This window comes from Furipterus horrens, unplaced genomic scaffold (assembly GCF_987537825.1).
Source record: "Furipterus horrens unplaced genomic scaffold, mFurHor1.1.pri manual_scaffold_3, whole genome shotgun sequence".
NCBI classification, from domain to species: domain Eukaryota; kingdom Metazoa; phylum Chordata; class Mammalia; order Chiroptera; family Furipteridae; genus Furipterus; species Furipterus horrens.
This window is the reverse complement of record NW_028327173.1, coordinates 208,902,500-208,918,843: the sequence shown is the minus strand read 5'-3', so window position 1 is coordinate 208,918,843 and position 16,344 is coordinate 208,902,500. Positions and strand designations below refer to the sequence as shown.

The 16,344-nt window shown below is 59.6% G+C and overlaps 1 protein-coding gene across 1 annotated transcript in view; it reads right to left on the bottom strand.

Moving 5' to 3' along the window:
• EML1 (EMAP like 1) overlaps window positions 1-15,972 on the bottom strand; it is a 139,459-nt gene extending 123,487 nt beyond the window's left edge. Inside the window, exon 1 of the mRNA XM_090271384.1 lies at window positions 15,810-15,972. Within this exon, the coding sequence (XP_090127510.1) occupies window positions 15,810-15,837 (28 nt within the window). The 5' untranslated portion in view covers window positions 15,838-15,972. The remainder of the gene's footprint in view (window positions 1-15,809) is intronic.
• Window positions 15,973-16,344: the final 372 nt, after the last annotated feature.

The following is a 16,344-nucleotide window of genomic DNA, read 5'->3' as shown; positions in this document are numbered from 1 at the left end:
TTTCTGCAGAGGCTTTGTTTCTTTTACGCATTTGGAAGTTCACTTTTTTTTTTTTTTAAGGGAGAAGAAGGGGAGAGAAACATCGATCGCCTGCCTTTTGCACACACCCTGACCGGGACCAAACCCTGCAACCCAGGGCTGTGCCCTGACCAGGAATCGAACCAGTGACCTTTCGGTTTGCCGGATGATGCCCAACCCACTGAGCCACCCCCGCCGGGGCTGGAAGTTCGCTTTTCAAACAGAGTGATGTCAGCCTAGTCCCCTACTTCCTGATTTGTGAAGATTCTCAGTGTATTTGAGGTGGCTTCACAGGGCCAGAGCCACTGGGCTGGAGACAGTGACAGAGTTTAGGTGACAGGCTCCAAACCTCCAGGGCCACCTCCCCACTACCGACCGGGGCAGGCTCTTCCCTCCCTGGCTGAGGCCCACACTGTGAGACAGGCCCCTGACTCCTGCCAAGGCTGCAGGGAGGGCGACCCGCTCACACGTGATGGCTGTGACATCAGGAAAGGCGCTGACAGTCAGTCACAAGACAGACACAAAGACGTAGGACCACCCGTCCCACCCAGGCTGCACGCGAGGGTGGCTGAATCACCAGAGAACCAATAGGTCGGTGAGAGCAGGAAGGTGGGCAGCTGTGGCAGTAGCTGGGCAGGAGGAGGGAGGACCCCTGGGGAGAGGCAGCCTCTAGTCAGGCGGGCCCTGGGGGGTCACCCCAAGCCTGACCACGGGGTACCCACTGTGCACAGCAGCTCCCAGGGAGGCGAGGCCGGCTCTGTGGGGGGCAGGGCGCCCCGTTGGCCCGAGGCAGCTGCCGTGGGGGAGGCAGAGCCCCTTCCTTCCCCCACTTCCAGGCCCTGGGCCCCACCCTGACTCCCTGCCCAGTGCTTGTTGGGTGACTGTAGGGCCACCAGGACCCGAGCGGAGTCCAGGTCAAAGGAACATGAGCTCTTTGTATCAAACCACGTGTAAATCCCACGTCTGCTTTCCAGATGCGTGGGCCTGAAGCAAGCTGCCAGCGAGTGCAGGCCTGACCCCCGACCGCCTCCAGCATGGCCCTCAGGGAGGCACCAGCCAAGTGGACCCCGGATTCTTTGAGAACCAGAGTCCCACGTTTGAACAGAGCTGGAGAGGCGCTCTGAGCTCATTGTCATGGAAGGGGGGGCGGGCAGGAATATGTGCTTTACAAGAAGCCCTTGTGAGCAAGCCTTCTGTCGTGGGACTGAGCCATCGCAGCCCTCCCGGCCTCCCCAGGAAGCCCCGCTACCACATGCATAATTTATGAGGAGAACATGCATATGTATGAGCTCGTTGCCTTCCAAGGCCAGTTGTTGTCTGTGAAAAATGCTCGCATAATGAATTATTGCCGGAGGAGAGGGCCTCGGTTCAGGGCAGGCCTCCAGCCTTCAGAATGGCTACAATCTCTAAAATTGCCCTGAAGGGACCGGGCCTGGCTTTGGCCAAATGTGAGGAGGTGCAGAGGAGGAAGCCTCTCCCCTGGGGTCCCCCTTAGCTCCCAGGCTGCGCAGGTCGGGGTGCACCAGCAGCATTCCTCCCTGCAGAGCCGCCCTGCACACACGTGTGTGGGACACAGTCCTAAGCCGCCCCACGCCTCAGGTCACGCGCTAGCAAAAGCCAAAATGCCACTGCGGCCAGTGTTTATTCTTCCCGGGCCTCGGTCTTCCTGTCTGTGCGCTGGGGGAGCAGATGCCTCCTTCCGTCGGCTCTGAGCACCCCCTCCTCATTGTGTACCTCTGAGAGCGGAGCGTGACTTCCCCTCAGGGTCTGGGCGGGTGTCAGGGTTAGAATGGCAGAGTGTCTCTTCGTCAGCGGGCCTTACACAGCCAGGGGCACCCCGGACTCTGATGAAAGACTGCGACAAGCTGCCATTGGCCAGGCACCTACCATGTAGCAGGCACCGTGCCTACGTACGGGCCGTGGTGAGGGGCAGCGTGAGCATGGCGCACGCCCACAGCCCAGGCCAGCACACAGTTGGTGCTCAGTGGGTGTGAGCACCCCTCTCCTCGTTCCTAGGAAGAAAGGGGGCCCCTCTCATCGGAATCTGTCTGGTCGAGAAGTCTGTCCACAAAAGGCCTTACGGTGATCTTCGTGGCGTTTGAAGCCGTAAATCAGGGCTGGTTTAATTTGGGTTTGGGTGGGGGTGGGGGGAGCTGCAAAGTTTTCCCAAACTAGTCAGAACCCAATTAAAATGTTGCTCATGAAACGCAAGGCAGTGACTCGTTTAATACTCCATCTGGTATTTCTTGCTTACAAGCAATTGCCATGGGACTCAGCATTGACTGTGTTTATTCAATGTTAACCAGTACGCTTCCTCGTCCCCCTAAGAAGTCCCTGTGTGTGCACACACGCTGTGGCGGGTTCACCCGTGAGGACCCCGGGGTGCGTGGCCTGAGCGCCTGCAGAGCTGGCTGTTGACGGTGACCCACGCTGCCCCACGGGGCCCCGGGCTTGGCTCAGGGTTCTGCTGCCACCATCTCGAAAGTCCTGATCATTCCTGAACAGCGTGCAGAGGTCCCAGCACATTGCGGGACAGGTCTGTGTGTACACATGTATGTCTGCATGTCTGTGTGGGTACCAGAGCCCATGCGTCCCTGGCAACACGGGTGTGAGTCCACACAGATGGGGTGTATGTGCCCTTGCTGGGTGCAGGTCTCTGGGGGGACGGTGTGGGTGGGGATTTGAGTACGTGGACGTGATTGGGACATTGAAGGTCTCGTGAACGTGTCAGAGGGCAGAACCACGTGGGAAGCCCCAAGGTGCAGATTCCGCAGCCCGCATGGGGCTCGGGCACATGTCATTTCAGGGGCCCCTCCTCTAGATGACCAGAATGCACAGGGTCTGAGAACCACTGGCCTTGAAAGTCGAGACCAAGGACGCCAGTGCACCCCTTAAGGACAGGTTTAGAACCTCACGTGGCTCAAAACCACCTGCCCCGTCACCTGAAGTTCCGGTTCTCAAAGGGGCAAGGGCCCACCGGGAGCACCACGGAAGTGCTGGGCCCCGTCTGCTAACCGCGGGGAAGCCCAGCCAGAGGCCTCCCTCAGCACCAGCTCACAGCCAGCCGAGCAGGACGGAGTGGCCTTGCCGGCTAGCGCTCCTCCTCCTCCATCCCTGCATCAGCTGGGCAGGGACAGCGGCTACGCTGTTACTTTTCTGAGCTGTCAGTGTGGGTCCTACTGGGGGTCCTGCCCCCCAGCGCCCCACCCCTGCCTGGGTTCCTGGCCTCATACCTCTCACCACGGAGACCCACCCCAAGTCAGAGGGGACTGGCATTGGTCAGCACCCCCACCCCCAGTGCCATCAGGGAGTGCCGCCCCCGGAAGCACAGGGTATGGTCCTCACTGCACCCTCCTGGGGCCTAGCAGGTGCTGACCTCAAATTGCTGTCACCTGGTGGTGACCCTACCCAGGATAACTCCACTCCTAGGCTCCTTGTCACTAAAAAAGTCACCCGAGGGTCAAGACGCTGTCCCCTCCCTGAGCACACCATTGCTGGCTGAGGTGACCCTGGGCAGGTCCCTTGAACTCTCTCAGCCTCAGTTTCCTCATCTGTGAAATAGGCAGGGGCCTGGCCCCTGCCCTGTGCCCTCCTTCAGGCCACTCCTCCTCCTGGAGGCCCCTGCTTGGCCACCGGACACACCTCGCAGTTTCTCCATCCACACCTGGTGGAGGGTCAGCAACGGAGCCACCAAGCAGCATTAGTGTCAAATGGAATTGGAGTCCCGAAAGCTTTGGGGCAGTCAGGAGAGACCTGTTTCCCAGGAAGGCAATGGTTCAGGATGGCGAAGAAGCTGGGCTGGTGCCACGCCACCAGTCCACAGCCATATGGCTCAGAGCCCCGAAACCGTCACAAGAGATCAGTAGGGATGTCACAGGTGAGGGGTCAGAGAGGTGAGGTGTCTTGCCAAGGACGCACAGCTTGTGAGTCCTGAGTTTAAGCCCAGAGCCGTTACAGTGACACTAGGGAGACACCTTGCCTCTCGGAGAGGCACCGGCCCAGCCCGAGCTCCTCTGGGCCTCTGGGCGCCCCATGCCATCCGAGGCGGCATATCCTCTGGGGTTCCTCCCCTCAGCTCCTGCCACAGCCCGGTGCCAGCCCTTCTATTATTCACGCCTCCCTTCAGATGCCAGCGGGGACCGGGCCCGGAGCCCCGGCTTCGCCAGGAAAGATAAGGCGCCAACACCTGACTCGTCCCTCTGAGCTCCATCTCGATTTCCCCAGAGCACACAAAGGCCCGTTGTCCCGGCCCAGGGCGGGCGGGGGCTGGACCTGCTTCTCGTGAAAGGAAGATAAGCCATTAGCAGGGTTACTGCCGGTTAGATTTACAGCCTTTCCTCCTGGCCACCTGTCCCCTCCTGCAGCACCGCGTGGGCTCCAGGGGCCGGCGCCTGCTGTCTGAGGGGCCCCAGGGGAGGGGAGGCGTCGGCTCTCAGTTGCCACACTTCCTGGGGTTGGTACACGCGTGCCACGTTTGCAGCGAGGACATGGGGGCCCACTCAGCCCACACAGGACCTGGGACAAGTGGGTGAATGCATGCAAACCCCCACCTCCACCTCTAACACCGCTGTCACTCAAATGCAAAGAAAAATCGGGCAACGAAAGTTCAAGGTCACCAAAGGGAGCCCCAGAGGTCGCTCTGCAGCCTGCACCCTGCGCTCGGCCTCCAGCACCGGGAGCCAGGCAACAGGCGGGTCTGGGGGTCTGGCGAGGACCCCTGGGCTCCGAAGGATTCCCACGGCCTCTGGCCTCCCTGTGTCTTGGGTAGGAGGCATTCCGGGCTGGGAGATGGGGCCCCCTCCCCACCCAGGCAGACCTCACCACGCTGACAGTGGCCCCACCAGCCACGGGATTAAGGTGATGTGAAGGAAGACCCTCGACAGCCGGCCCCCCATTTCGCACAGCAGGAATCTGAGACACTGGGATTTATTCGTGAGCCCCAGGGGCGCAGGGCAGGCGCAAGGCGGGTGTCAGGCGTGGAGCGGGGTGGGGGCAGTTAATGGAAAGCTCTCTGACATTGAACCCTCGTGCCTCTCTGGGCCATCTGTGTGGTGGTCCGTGCCCTCCGAGCCTCCATTTTCTTGTCCATAAAATGGGAGTGACAATGGTCCCCACCCAGAGGCCGGGTGGGGATGCAAAAACAGCACACCCCGGGGCCCTGAGGCCAGCTCTCAGCCCTGAGTGCTCGCTGAGGCCGCTGGGGGAGCACGGAGCAGCAACGGCAGAGAAATAACAAGGCCGTCTGCTGAGCACCTACTATGTGCTGGGTGCTGGGCACAGAGAGGACTCAGACATGGACACGGTCCTCGAGACAGTCACCACGTGGTGTGGGGACACACGGAGCAAGGGAGGCGCACAGGAGAGGCCCCTCCCTGGCCGGGAAGGAGAGGGAGGGAGGGACGGAGGCTTTTGCCAGGAATGATCAATTGTTCCAGGAAGAGGGGCCAAAAGGGGAGAAACACACGGGGTGTGCAGAGTGGCCTCGGCCTGGCTGCACTTGGGGTGTGGGGTGGGGTCCTGGGGTGGCTGGCGGGGTAAGACCACCCAGGAGGGCTTGTGTGTGCCAGGCTGTGGGCTCCAAGTTAACTCCAATGGAGAATTCTCCCGAAGAGTCCCACGAGCGGAGTGTCAGGGATGTGGGGCCGCTGGGCTAAGACGAGAGGGGGGTCCCCCAGAAAGAGCAGGTGGGGAATGGGGCCACTTCTTGCAGCTCGGGACCTCAACACCACACGTCTTTGCAGGCAGAAGCCCTCCACTGTCCTGTGCCCACTGTACCTCCTTCCCTGCCACCTGTCACGGCCTCCCTGAGGGGAGCCTTGATGACAGACAGGGACACCGAGGCTTGGCCAGGCGCAGTCACTCACCCACAGGTGGCAAGGCAGGGAGTCCCAGCCAGGGCCACCTCCCACCAAAGCCCCGTGCCCTCTGTGACATGCACTGCCTTTAGCTTCCTGGAGCAATTCTTCCATTATCCACACAGGTGAGGGATCCTTCCCTTTTTTAGGCTTCACTATTTAAAAAAAACAAACCAAACAAACCCCAATAAAATAAAATAACATAAAAATAAACCCTGCTCTTTTTAAAACGTGTGTATGCATTTTGAATGTGTGTTTTTAAAAGGCAGCAGCCGCCCTGGCTGGTGTGGCTCAGTGGACTGAGCGCCGGCCTGCGAACCAAAGGGTCACTGGTTTGATTCCCAGTCAGGGCTCAGGCCTGGGTTGCGGGCGGGGTCCCCAGTTGGGGGCGCGCGAGAGGCACCACACATGGATGTTTCTGTCCCTCTCTTTCTCTCTTCCCCTCTCTCTAAAAATAACTAAATAAATAAATCTTCAAAATAAAAATAAGATGAAAAGCAGCAGCTGATTCTTCCAGGAGTCAGGGGATCCCCTGCTCCTGACCCTGTTTTCCAAGGGCCATAAACCACTTCCCTAAGGGGTCCAGAGACCAAGGGGAGAACATGGACCTTCGCATCTGGCAACCTGCCCTTCACCAGCCAAAGGGGGTTCAGGTCCAGGCTGTGGAGGCCTAGAGAGGGCAGCCCAGAGTGGCCAAGCCCTGACTCAGGAGCCCTGGGAAGTGACCCTGCCCTTGGGTCTGTGCCTCCCCCGTGACAGCCTTCAGCATCAGCAGGACCAGGACAATTTCTATAGCCCTGAGACTTGGGGGCCCCTATCCCACCCTCCCCCGCTCAGGAAGGTGGGTGCTCGGGCAGGGTCAGCATCATCAAAGGTGCTCGTGGGGCGGGGGACTCTTCAGCTGTCCGGAAGGAGTAGCACTGGGGTCACATTTACACTGAAAATGTGCGTGTTGTTGATGGAAGTTCCAGTGTTCTACCTGACAGCCCAGGTTGCTACCTGAGTTGGGGGTGTGGGACCGTGAGGCAGTGGAGTCTGGGGAGGAGGTGAGGAGCTAGCGGGGCCCTTGGGGATGGTCTCCACCTGGAGCTCCCTCGGAGTCAGGCTGCCTGGAGGGTCCTATTGTGCTATTTCCGTTCTGCTGGGCAGCCATCCTGTAAGGTACCATCCGCCTTGTTTTCCACAAGAGGCCACAAAGCAAAGGCCCAGAGAGATAACACGACTTGAAAAGGTCACACAGCCCCAGGCGGCAGAGCTCCAGTGCCAAGGCCAGTCTGTCTGGTCCCAGCCACGCTTTGTCCCTGCTTCTCACCTGCTGCCTGCGGGGCTGGGGACGCAGTGGCAGGACGAGGAAAGAGCCTGGGCCTCCTGGCTGCTGCAGCACCCAGACCCGGCCCCAGCCCGGAGCCCCCTTCGGACAGGACCTGCCTTTCCCGGGTTACCGACTCCGCAGCCCGTCCAGGGTGGCCTCTCTCATTGCTCCCGCTGGGCTCCAGAACGGGAGGGGACTGCACCCACAGGGCGGCCTGATGAACAAGCTGCGCGCAGGTGGACGTGTTTCCCAGCTGTGACGAGCGGGTGGCTTCCCCCGGGGCTCAGATTACCAGGTTACCGCCACACAATCAGCCTGACCATCGGCACCTCCCCTGGGGCCCGGCTCCCACCCAGCCTCACGGGACGATGCTCCTGGCCTATTTCCAGAACTCTCCAGTGACAGACACGAGCTTGCAAGCCCAGGAAGGGCCATGTCAGCCCCTCTGCAGCAGCCGAGAAGTAAAATCCAAAGGCGCCTTTAACGTCAGCACACATGGGGGGTGGGGCGCGGCAGTGAAGAGAGAGCTTGATAACACAGAAACCCCTAATTAAGGCGATTCCAACCACACGATTATGTATGTAGAAGGAACCTTAGCAATCATTCAGTGCAACGCTCACATTTTACAGGTGGGAAAACTGAAATCGAGGAAGGAAGGGGAGAGAGATTCAACTCAATGACAGATGGATACTAAACCCAAGACTTGCCTACTGGGTCGAGGGACCCGAATGGCAGGCGGGGTTTGTCTTCCCTGAGCACCCACCTCACCTGCCCACCCAAGCTTTAACGCTGGGAAGAAGTCCCGCCAGCTAGGCCAGCGTCAGCCGGCGCGCTCTCTGGTGACGGCGTCCCTTTCTAGGTGGGTTTGGAACTTGCAGAAACGCCCAGGTTCCCAGATTTCTCCATGTCCCTCCCTTCCACCAGCCTTCGGAGGAAGGACTCAAAGCCCTGCCTGCAACTTCAAGCCGCAGACAGATGTGTGCCGGATGGCCACCCTGTGCCGGGGCTCCAGAATATGTCCCCATTTTACAGGTGAGGGAACTGAAACTTCAGTTCCCAGAGCCAAGAAGAGGTGATGGCCAATACGCACATGGCAAATGGAAACCCAAACCACAGTGCGATGCGTACCCGCTGGGATGCCCGGGATCAAGAGGAGAGTAACAGGTGCTGGCGAGGCCCTGGAGCCTTCCTGCGCTGATGGTGGGCACGCAGACGGGTGCGGCTGCCTGGAGACCGGTACGGGGGGCCCCTCAAAGGTGAAACAGTGCGTCACCGTGTGGCACAGCAATGCCACTTCAGCTGTACACACCAGAGAGGCGAGAACGAACGTTCACACCGGGACGCGCGCCCTACCGCTAGGAGGAGGGGAGCCCGCGTTTATGAGCGCCTCCTGCGTACGTTCTCCTTCGCCGCCCTGGTCACGGCTGCCCATTAACCCGAGGAAGGAGGGAGCTGAAGTGCCCCTCCCTCGGGCCGCAGTGCCCAGGGGGGCACCATCGCACAGGGGCTGCTCAGGGAGCACCCCCATCCGGCCCAGGAGCTCACGCCTTCAGCGAGAAGCGGCAGGAAGGGTGTTTTCTGCAACTGAACCAGCGTTTTGACATGTTTTTCCGCCCGAAATAAATGAGGCAGGATTCCTAGAATATGTGTTTAAACTCGGTAGAGTTCTCTAAACAGTTTGGCTTAGAGGCTGGCACGTGGGACCCAGACCTGCAGGAGCGTCTGACCCCCCACACGGAGCCCGACAGCCCCAAACCAAAGGCCAGTTTTGGTCCCAGCGATTCAGTCGGCATCACCGACCCTGGGGGGACGGCTGGTGGACGACCTCTGGTCTCTGCAAACGTTATTTTTGAACCAGGTTTATGTCATTAGAGGCAACAATCTGTGTTATTCATTGTCACAGCCCTCTGCTGGGCCGTAACTTTTTATTTAAACTCACTTAGCTCTGTGCTATTAGAAGCCAGCTGGGAAAGCCTACCGTCTCTAAGGTGGGGAGGCAGCTTCTACCTCATGGGGTCAGACAGACAAGGCAGTAAGTAGCGTCTGCATTCGAGCGGCAGATCACAGACGCATCACAGTTTTTATTTTTCAATATTTGTCTATAATCATTTCCTTCTAAAGTCACATCTCATTTTTTAACGTTGACTGTGTTGATTAAACAGGCTCGTGAGTTACCCACACCAACTCGCTCTTCTGCGCCTTAGCAAGCAATAAATCAGCGGAGCTTTGGGGCAATTAAGAGCTATTGCTTCCCTTGGTTACGGTCTCCTTGTGGGTGTTGTGGCCAAATCTCTCAGCAATGTATTTTTGTGCTTTTAAATGCAAATTCCAGTCGGTGGGAGAGAGCGTGTTTTGAAAAACCTTGCCTCTCGCTTTGTGACTTACACGTTGAAAGGACCCACGAACCACGGTTCAGATGCTAGCTGACCGCAGCTCATATGATATTCTCCGATCATTCCATTGTTAAAGTGGATGACTTTTAAAAAGCAAGTCAATTGGAACACCAAGCCGGTGCGGGGGCGTCTATGACTACCGTTCATAATGGAGGGCTGTGCTCTGCCTCGGGCCACTAGGTGCGGCCAGGTGACCTGCTTTAGCCAATGAAATGCCGGTAGCAGTATATCGGTCACTTCCTGGTGGGAACATTTAGTTGCCAGTGTGGCATGTCTGCACCCCTCTTCTGCCTCAGGCCTGGGGACACATGGCTGAGCCACCGTGGACAAGACCTGCCCCAAGAGCTGTCCAGACTTTGCATGAAAGTCCTTGGCTGCTTTATGCCCCTGAGATTTGCTTTGCCCACATCATGCCCAGCCCACCCTGGGGGATACGGTCAGGAAAACACCAAGGGGCTGTTTCAATAAACATGAAAACGTGAAGTCAGCAGTCAAGGGGACAATGGATGTCTCTGACCCATCTCCGGATCAGTTTTTATTTTGATGGCATAGTTTCAAGAAAAAAAACAGACACGTGGTTGCAAATGCTAACAGCTTTGTTTCATGAACAAAAGTTATTTTCTTTTTGTTGATTATTGATTCTAGAGAGAGGGGAAAAGAGGGAGAAAGAGAGGGAGGGAGACATTGATCTGAGAGAGGAACGCCAGTCAGTTGCCTCTTCCATGTGCCCGGACTGGGGGCTGAACCCGCAACCCCGGCCTGTGCCCTGACCGGGGGGCCAACCCATGACCTTTCAGTTTTCAAGGCCAATGCCCAGCCAACTGAGCCACACCCGTCAGGGCACTTTGTTTCATTTTTTAAATATAATAAACAAAAACATAGCTACCTTACTATGTCAAGACAATTCAATCACAATGGGCCCCGCACTTTAAAAGAAATTCCCTTTGCCTGTTCGCTTCCCAGCAGCTTCTAACCTGTAGAGCTGGGCACAGGTGTAAAAGCCCCAGGTACTCTGGACCCGGGAAAAAGGGCTCAGCCACAGGGACGGAGTCATTTGCTGCTCGGAGGTTCACGGCTGTGACGAGGGCTGGTGCAGAGCAGGCGCCTCGGAGTCCTGCCTAGGGTCGGAACACAGGACACGTGTGCAGAGCCATGTGCTGGCCTGTAGGCATCCACAGAAGGAGGGTCAAACAAATAACCTGCCTGAGGCCAGAAGCGGAAGGAGGCTGGTCCCAGGTCACACAGCAGTGAGCCCTACCCAACACATCCCCTGACACCCCTGACACCCAACGTCCGGCGGGCAGGACAGGGGGTCCCGGCTGGCTGAACAAGAGCAGAGGCAGTGCACTCTGTAAGGGGGCAGGGCCCCTGAAGATGGTGCGGCCCCCCAAGCCTGGAAGACGGGCTGGCTTTGAGCGGGAGGGGATGGAAGGCAGGTGCCAGAGGGAGGGGCCGGGCCTGTTTGGGAAGAGGCCTGAGTCCCAGCTCGTTGTCCCTTAGCTGGGTAACCCTGAGCCAGTCTCTCTTCCTCTTGGACCTCAGTTTCCCCTCCGTCACACGGGGACCCCACAGGGCGGGAGTGTGGATGATGATGTCTGGGAACCACGAGGGGCACTAATGGGGAGCACCACCTCGAGGGCCCCACGTCGGCCCTTCACGACCCCCAGGCTCCTGTACACGGTCATCTGATCACATCCTTCTTGTCCTCACTATCCCAGGTGCCCCACACACCTGTGGCGACCGTTTGAGGGCTCCTTTCTGAGGACCCCCGGCAACCACCCACCCCTGCCCTCGGCCTGTCGTTCAGAGAGAGTTAGAAGGTATCCTCTCCTCTAGTCCCCATGACACTCCCCAAGGTCATGGTGTCCCTCTCACCTGACAGACAAAATGACTGAAGGTCAGAGAGAAGGACCTGCCTGTGTCCACGGCAGGTGACAGGTCCTCCCAGCCCTGGAAACCAGCCCCCACCCACTCCAATGTGCTTGACAGGCTGGCCCCTGGGACTCGGGGCCGTCTCTCCTCTAGGCCTTCGTCCTGGGGGGGACGGCGTCAGACCCAGCCTCCCCAGCCCACCCCCCTCCAGCCCCACCCCCGGCAGTTTCTGAATCACCCCCCATTCTTCCCCTCCCCTCCTCACGACCACCTCACCAACCTGTTTCTAGGCTTCATGGTCTCCACATTCCTGCTCCAGTCCCTCCGCTCCCCCACCCCCACTGAAGCATCCAGGTACCTCCCTGGCTCCAGAGTCTGCACTGGCTCCCTAGTGCCCAAGAGATGTAACCTGAACCCAGTTACCTGTCTGGAAAGGGGGCGGCCCTCACCAACATGAGAGGAACAACCAAGAAAGATGCTGAGGCCCAGGGTCCGAGCCCGCCTCTCCTGGGAGAAGACGCATCCTCCCCAAGAGCAGAGCCTGAATAATTCAAGGGTTTTCCTTTTATTTCCTGGCAGAGTCTCGTCACCACAGGCCCATCCCGAGGGTGGGTCAGTAACCAGCCAGGGGAACAAAACCCACAGGGGACAGGGAGGGGGCCGAGGTTGCTCTGCTCCCCGGCAAGGCCCCCCCTTAAACCTCACGAGGTCTGGGGGTGGGCAAGAAGCGGGGGCTGCCTCCGGGCTCTGGGGTGCCAGGAGAAATTGACTGGGGCAAGGGGTGGCCCCCCTCTGTCAGGCCGCACGCTTGGCTGGTCTCCTTGGAGTCGGGCAGAGGGAGAGACTTAGAGAGCCTGGTGTGGGGGCCTCCTGGGAACTCTTGAGGGCTGTCAGCCCTCCCCAGCTGAGTCACTGGGAATAGCTCCCGGAGCTCAGAGCACAGGCAAGGGCAGCCACGTCCCACTGGACAAACGGCGTGCCTGGGACCCCGAATGGGGGGCTGGTGGGAGGGGACACAGGAGGAGAGAGAGGGTCACTGTGCTGGCTGAGCATGTACTCGGGTTAGGGGTGCCCATCCTCACCACACCCTCCGAGGTAGGGCCCATGTCCACCCGTCTCTGAGGCTCAGAGAGGTTGAGTGACTCCCCTAAGGCCGCAGAGCCAGGGAGCGGCAGAGCAGAGGCTCCAACCCCGGGCTCTGCGGACCTGCTGAGAACAACAGCGGCCTGTCCTTCAGTGCTTGGAAGGGTAAGGCTGCTTTGCTGGAAAGTTTCCCAAACGCGGGGGACCTGACAGCCCAGAGGCTGGACACCCTTCCTGTGGAGCTCTGCCACCAGGGGAGGGCGTGGGTCACCAGGTCAAAGGCAGGAAAAGACAGTCAGCTGGCCTAAGCTGTGTGGAGCCGGCACTTCCCGGGCCCCCTAGCCCAGCAGTGCCGGCCCTCAGACACTGTCCCAGGCCCAGTGAGGGACTGACGGGCCCCGTTCTATGGACGAGGATGCCGGGCCTCAGAGGAGGGGGACCCAGGTACATGGCACCTCACTAAGGGTCAGTGCCAGGCCCAGAATCCCGGCAACGTCAGGGCGGCACCTTCGCCGGACAGGTGTGCGGCAGCTGTGAGTGCAGCTGAGCGCCTGCTATAAATACGATGCTGACTCCGGTGACCTCAGCCTGCTGGCTCCCCGGCCCAGGGCCCTGAGTTCTGAAGCCAACTGCTTGCCACCATGCTCCTGCTGCGGGATTTTCCTGACACGCTAATGAGGTACCACATTTTCGTTACAGGCTCCACATTATTGGAGGCAATGCTGAGTCAGCGTCTCTGAAACGAGGAGGTCTGAGGGCCAAAGAGGCCTACGAGATCGCCAGCCCCCCTCAGATGAGCGGGATGGGGGCCCCCAGAAGGGGCACCAAATCTGGGTTCTGCACAAACAGGGTCTGCGGAGCAGGGTTCAAATCCCAGCTCTACTGTGTACCAGTGGGGTGACCTTGGGTGAGCTGTTCGCCCCTCTGAGCTTCAGTTTCCTTAGCTACCCAGTGGGGTTTATACACCCCTTCACGGCACTGAACAGACAATGTGTCCAAAATGGCCAGGACACAGGACAGAGCAGAGAACTGGGTCCCTGCATTTGCTCAGTGGCTCGCAGCTCGCTTCTTGGTTGAATAATAGCAATAGCTACACCTGCTAACAATAAGTCTGGCATTATTTTAAGAACATTACATGCTTTCAGTCACTTAATCCTCACTCAGACTTGAGGAGCTAATGCCCTGTTATTGTCCCTGTTAGCAGAGGAGGACAGTGCCCTCGAGTAACCTGCCCAAGGTCACACAGGTAGCAGGTGGAGAGCGGAGAACTTTGTGGCTGTTGACATCGGCCTTGAGATTGGTTCCCGAAAAAAGGTACAAAAGTCTCACAGCAGCCTCCTGGGCCCGTCGCTCCTGCAGGGCAGGAACCCCAGGAAGACCTGAACTTCAGACAGCTCACTCTAGGGGATCCCCGTACACAGGCACCCCCACACCCAGGTGCTCTCTTCCCTTCTGCTGACCAGGTTCTATCGAAAGCCCATCAGATCAGAGACTGAAGACCATCACATGGCATTTTATAGGCGGGCAGCCAAGCCCCACACTTGCCCAGGGAGACCCGCCCAGCCAGGGTGGGCAGAGCAGGACAGTGCCCGCGGGCCCCCAACCCAGGTGACCCCTTCTAAATTGTGAAGGGGCAACAAAGGCCGTGTCTCCGCCAAGCCTCCGGAACACACGCGCACACGCGCACACACACACACACACACACACACACATGCTCAGGACCCATTCCATGGCCCTGACAGGCTAAATATTGTCCCGACCTTCCTGAAATACCCATCTCTACACGGGTGGCTTTACAAACTGCTAAAAGCAGGGCTGAGTCCCGGTGGAGGGAAGCGCTATTCCGGGTTCGTGTCAGGTGTGGACAGCGCCAGCCAGAAAGGGCCTGTCTGCCCGGACCCACCCCCCATCCCCCAAACTGGCTCCTTGGCCTTCACAGCCACGGCGGACAATTCCTGGCAGGCAGCAACGCTGGCACCGGGTGGAAGAGGGTGAAGTCAGGCCAGTTTTATCGGTGTTCCCCCAGCACACACACATGCACACACGCGCGCGCACATGCACATGCACTCACATGCACACACACGTGCGCGCGCACACACGCACACACACACACACACACAGGTCCAAATCTGACGCGGCCATCCATCAGATACTGTTCAGGGGGGGCCACACCACCAACATCCACAACCCGGCCCAGGACCCCTGGGAGGGTTTGACATGCCCACAGTTCTCCCCAGCGGTGTCTGACAGATAAGGAATCCATGGCCAAGCAGAGGCTTAGGCAGGGTGGCCCTGCTGGAGGGGTCGGACCGGGTCACCCAGGTCCCTGCACCCCTAGACTCCTGCCCAGACCCCCACGGGATGTTCCCACGAAGGTGCCAGTGAGTGCTCCCTGCACCCCGGGCACTGGCAGAGGTTTTCGCACGTTTACTCTTCATAGTCACCTGTCCGTTACTACTGTCCGCTTTCCCCCGGGGACACTGAGGCTCCGAGTTAGGCCACCTGCCAAGGTCACCCAAGTTGGAAGTGAAAGACTTCAGGTTTGCGCCTGCAGCCTGACTCTGCAGTTCGTGAGGTGCCCCCAAGATTAAACTGCCCCCTGCCCCTGCCCCTCTGAGGCCAGTTCAGGGGCATGTGCCCATCACAGCTTTGTCTTCAACGGGAAGGAGCCGGGGGCAGCCAGCCAGGGACCCAGGCAGTGACTCCCCACCAGGGGCAGGACGCAGGGCATGAGGGCGACCCCAGCGTCTGACCGGCCCTCTGCCTGCCTGTGTCCCTGGCCATGCGCACCTTGCAGGGTTGGGGGGCCCATGGAGGACCTGCCCTGTGCTAGCAGACCAGGGGCTCGGGGCTTCCCAAGGTCTCAGGCTGCCCCGCTGTGGGTACATGTTCTCACACACACATGTGCCTGCCGGCCCAGGGGCCCACAGCACCCGATTCCACCCAGGCTCCCAGCCGTAGCCTAGGCCACCGCCCACTGCACGGTGGGCCATCTCGAGGCGCCTTGGCTGACAGCGAGAGGGGTTTGTAGCAGGCACAGCTTCCTGCTCCAGCCCCACCGGGTGGCCGGGGTGGGGGTGGCAGAACTTTGCTTTGAAAGTTAAGCTCTCCCCTCCAGGAACCCGGACCCCCGGCGTCAGGCTAGGGGGGAGGGGGCCCAGCCCACAGCTGCCTGCAGCCTGGTGGGGGTGCGTGGAGGGGGCAGCGCTCTCCTCCCCCAGTGGCCTTGACTCTGCAACCGGACCTGGAGTGAGTAAATATAGCGCAGCCACTCACCGGCTGAGGGGCCCTCGCAGTCCGACATGGTGCAGGAGAGGGGTGGGCCACCGGCCACCGGCCACGGGGACGCCTGGAGCCCTCCCGCTGTCACCCGCCTGGTGGGGCTTGGGGCTGCCGGCCCTGCAGCAGCAGCAGCGTCCAGTCCCCAGGAAGCGTCCTGCCCCGGCGCCCCCCCCCCCCATGCTGGGCTGGGCAGATAAGAATGTGCTCCAGTGCCAGGAGCCTGTGCGATTGGTGGATAAATCTGGGCACTGCCCTCCCCTGCCCAGGCCTCTCCCAGCAGCCTCTGAACGGTGCCTGAGAAACCACTGCACCCCTGGGTGCTTGGTGAGTCCCCCAAGCCTCAGCCCCAGCCCAGGGGACCCCAGAATGCCTGCATGCCATCTCCCTGGGATGGCTGCACCGGGCTAGTGAGGGACACCTGTGGGCATTGCAGAGAAAGAAGTGACAGGATGCATGGGGTATGTGCCCAGGCCGGGCCAGCTTGCTCTCCGCAGCAGCCATGACCTCTGTCTCCAGGTCACAGTTGGGG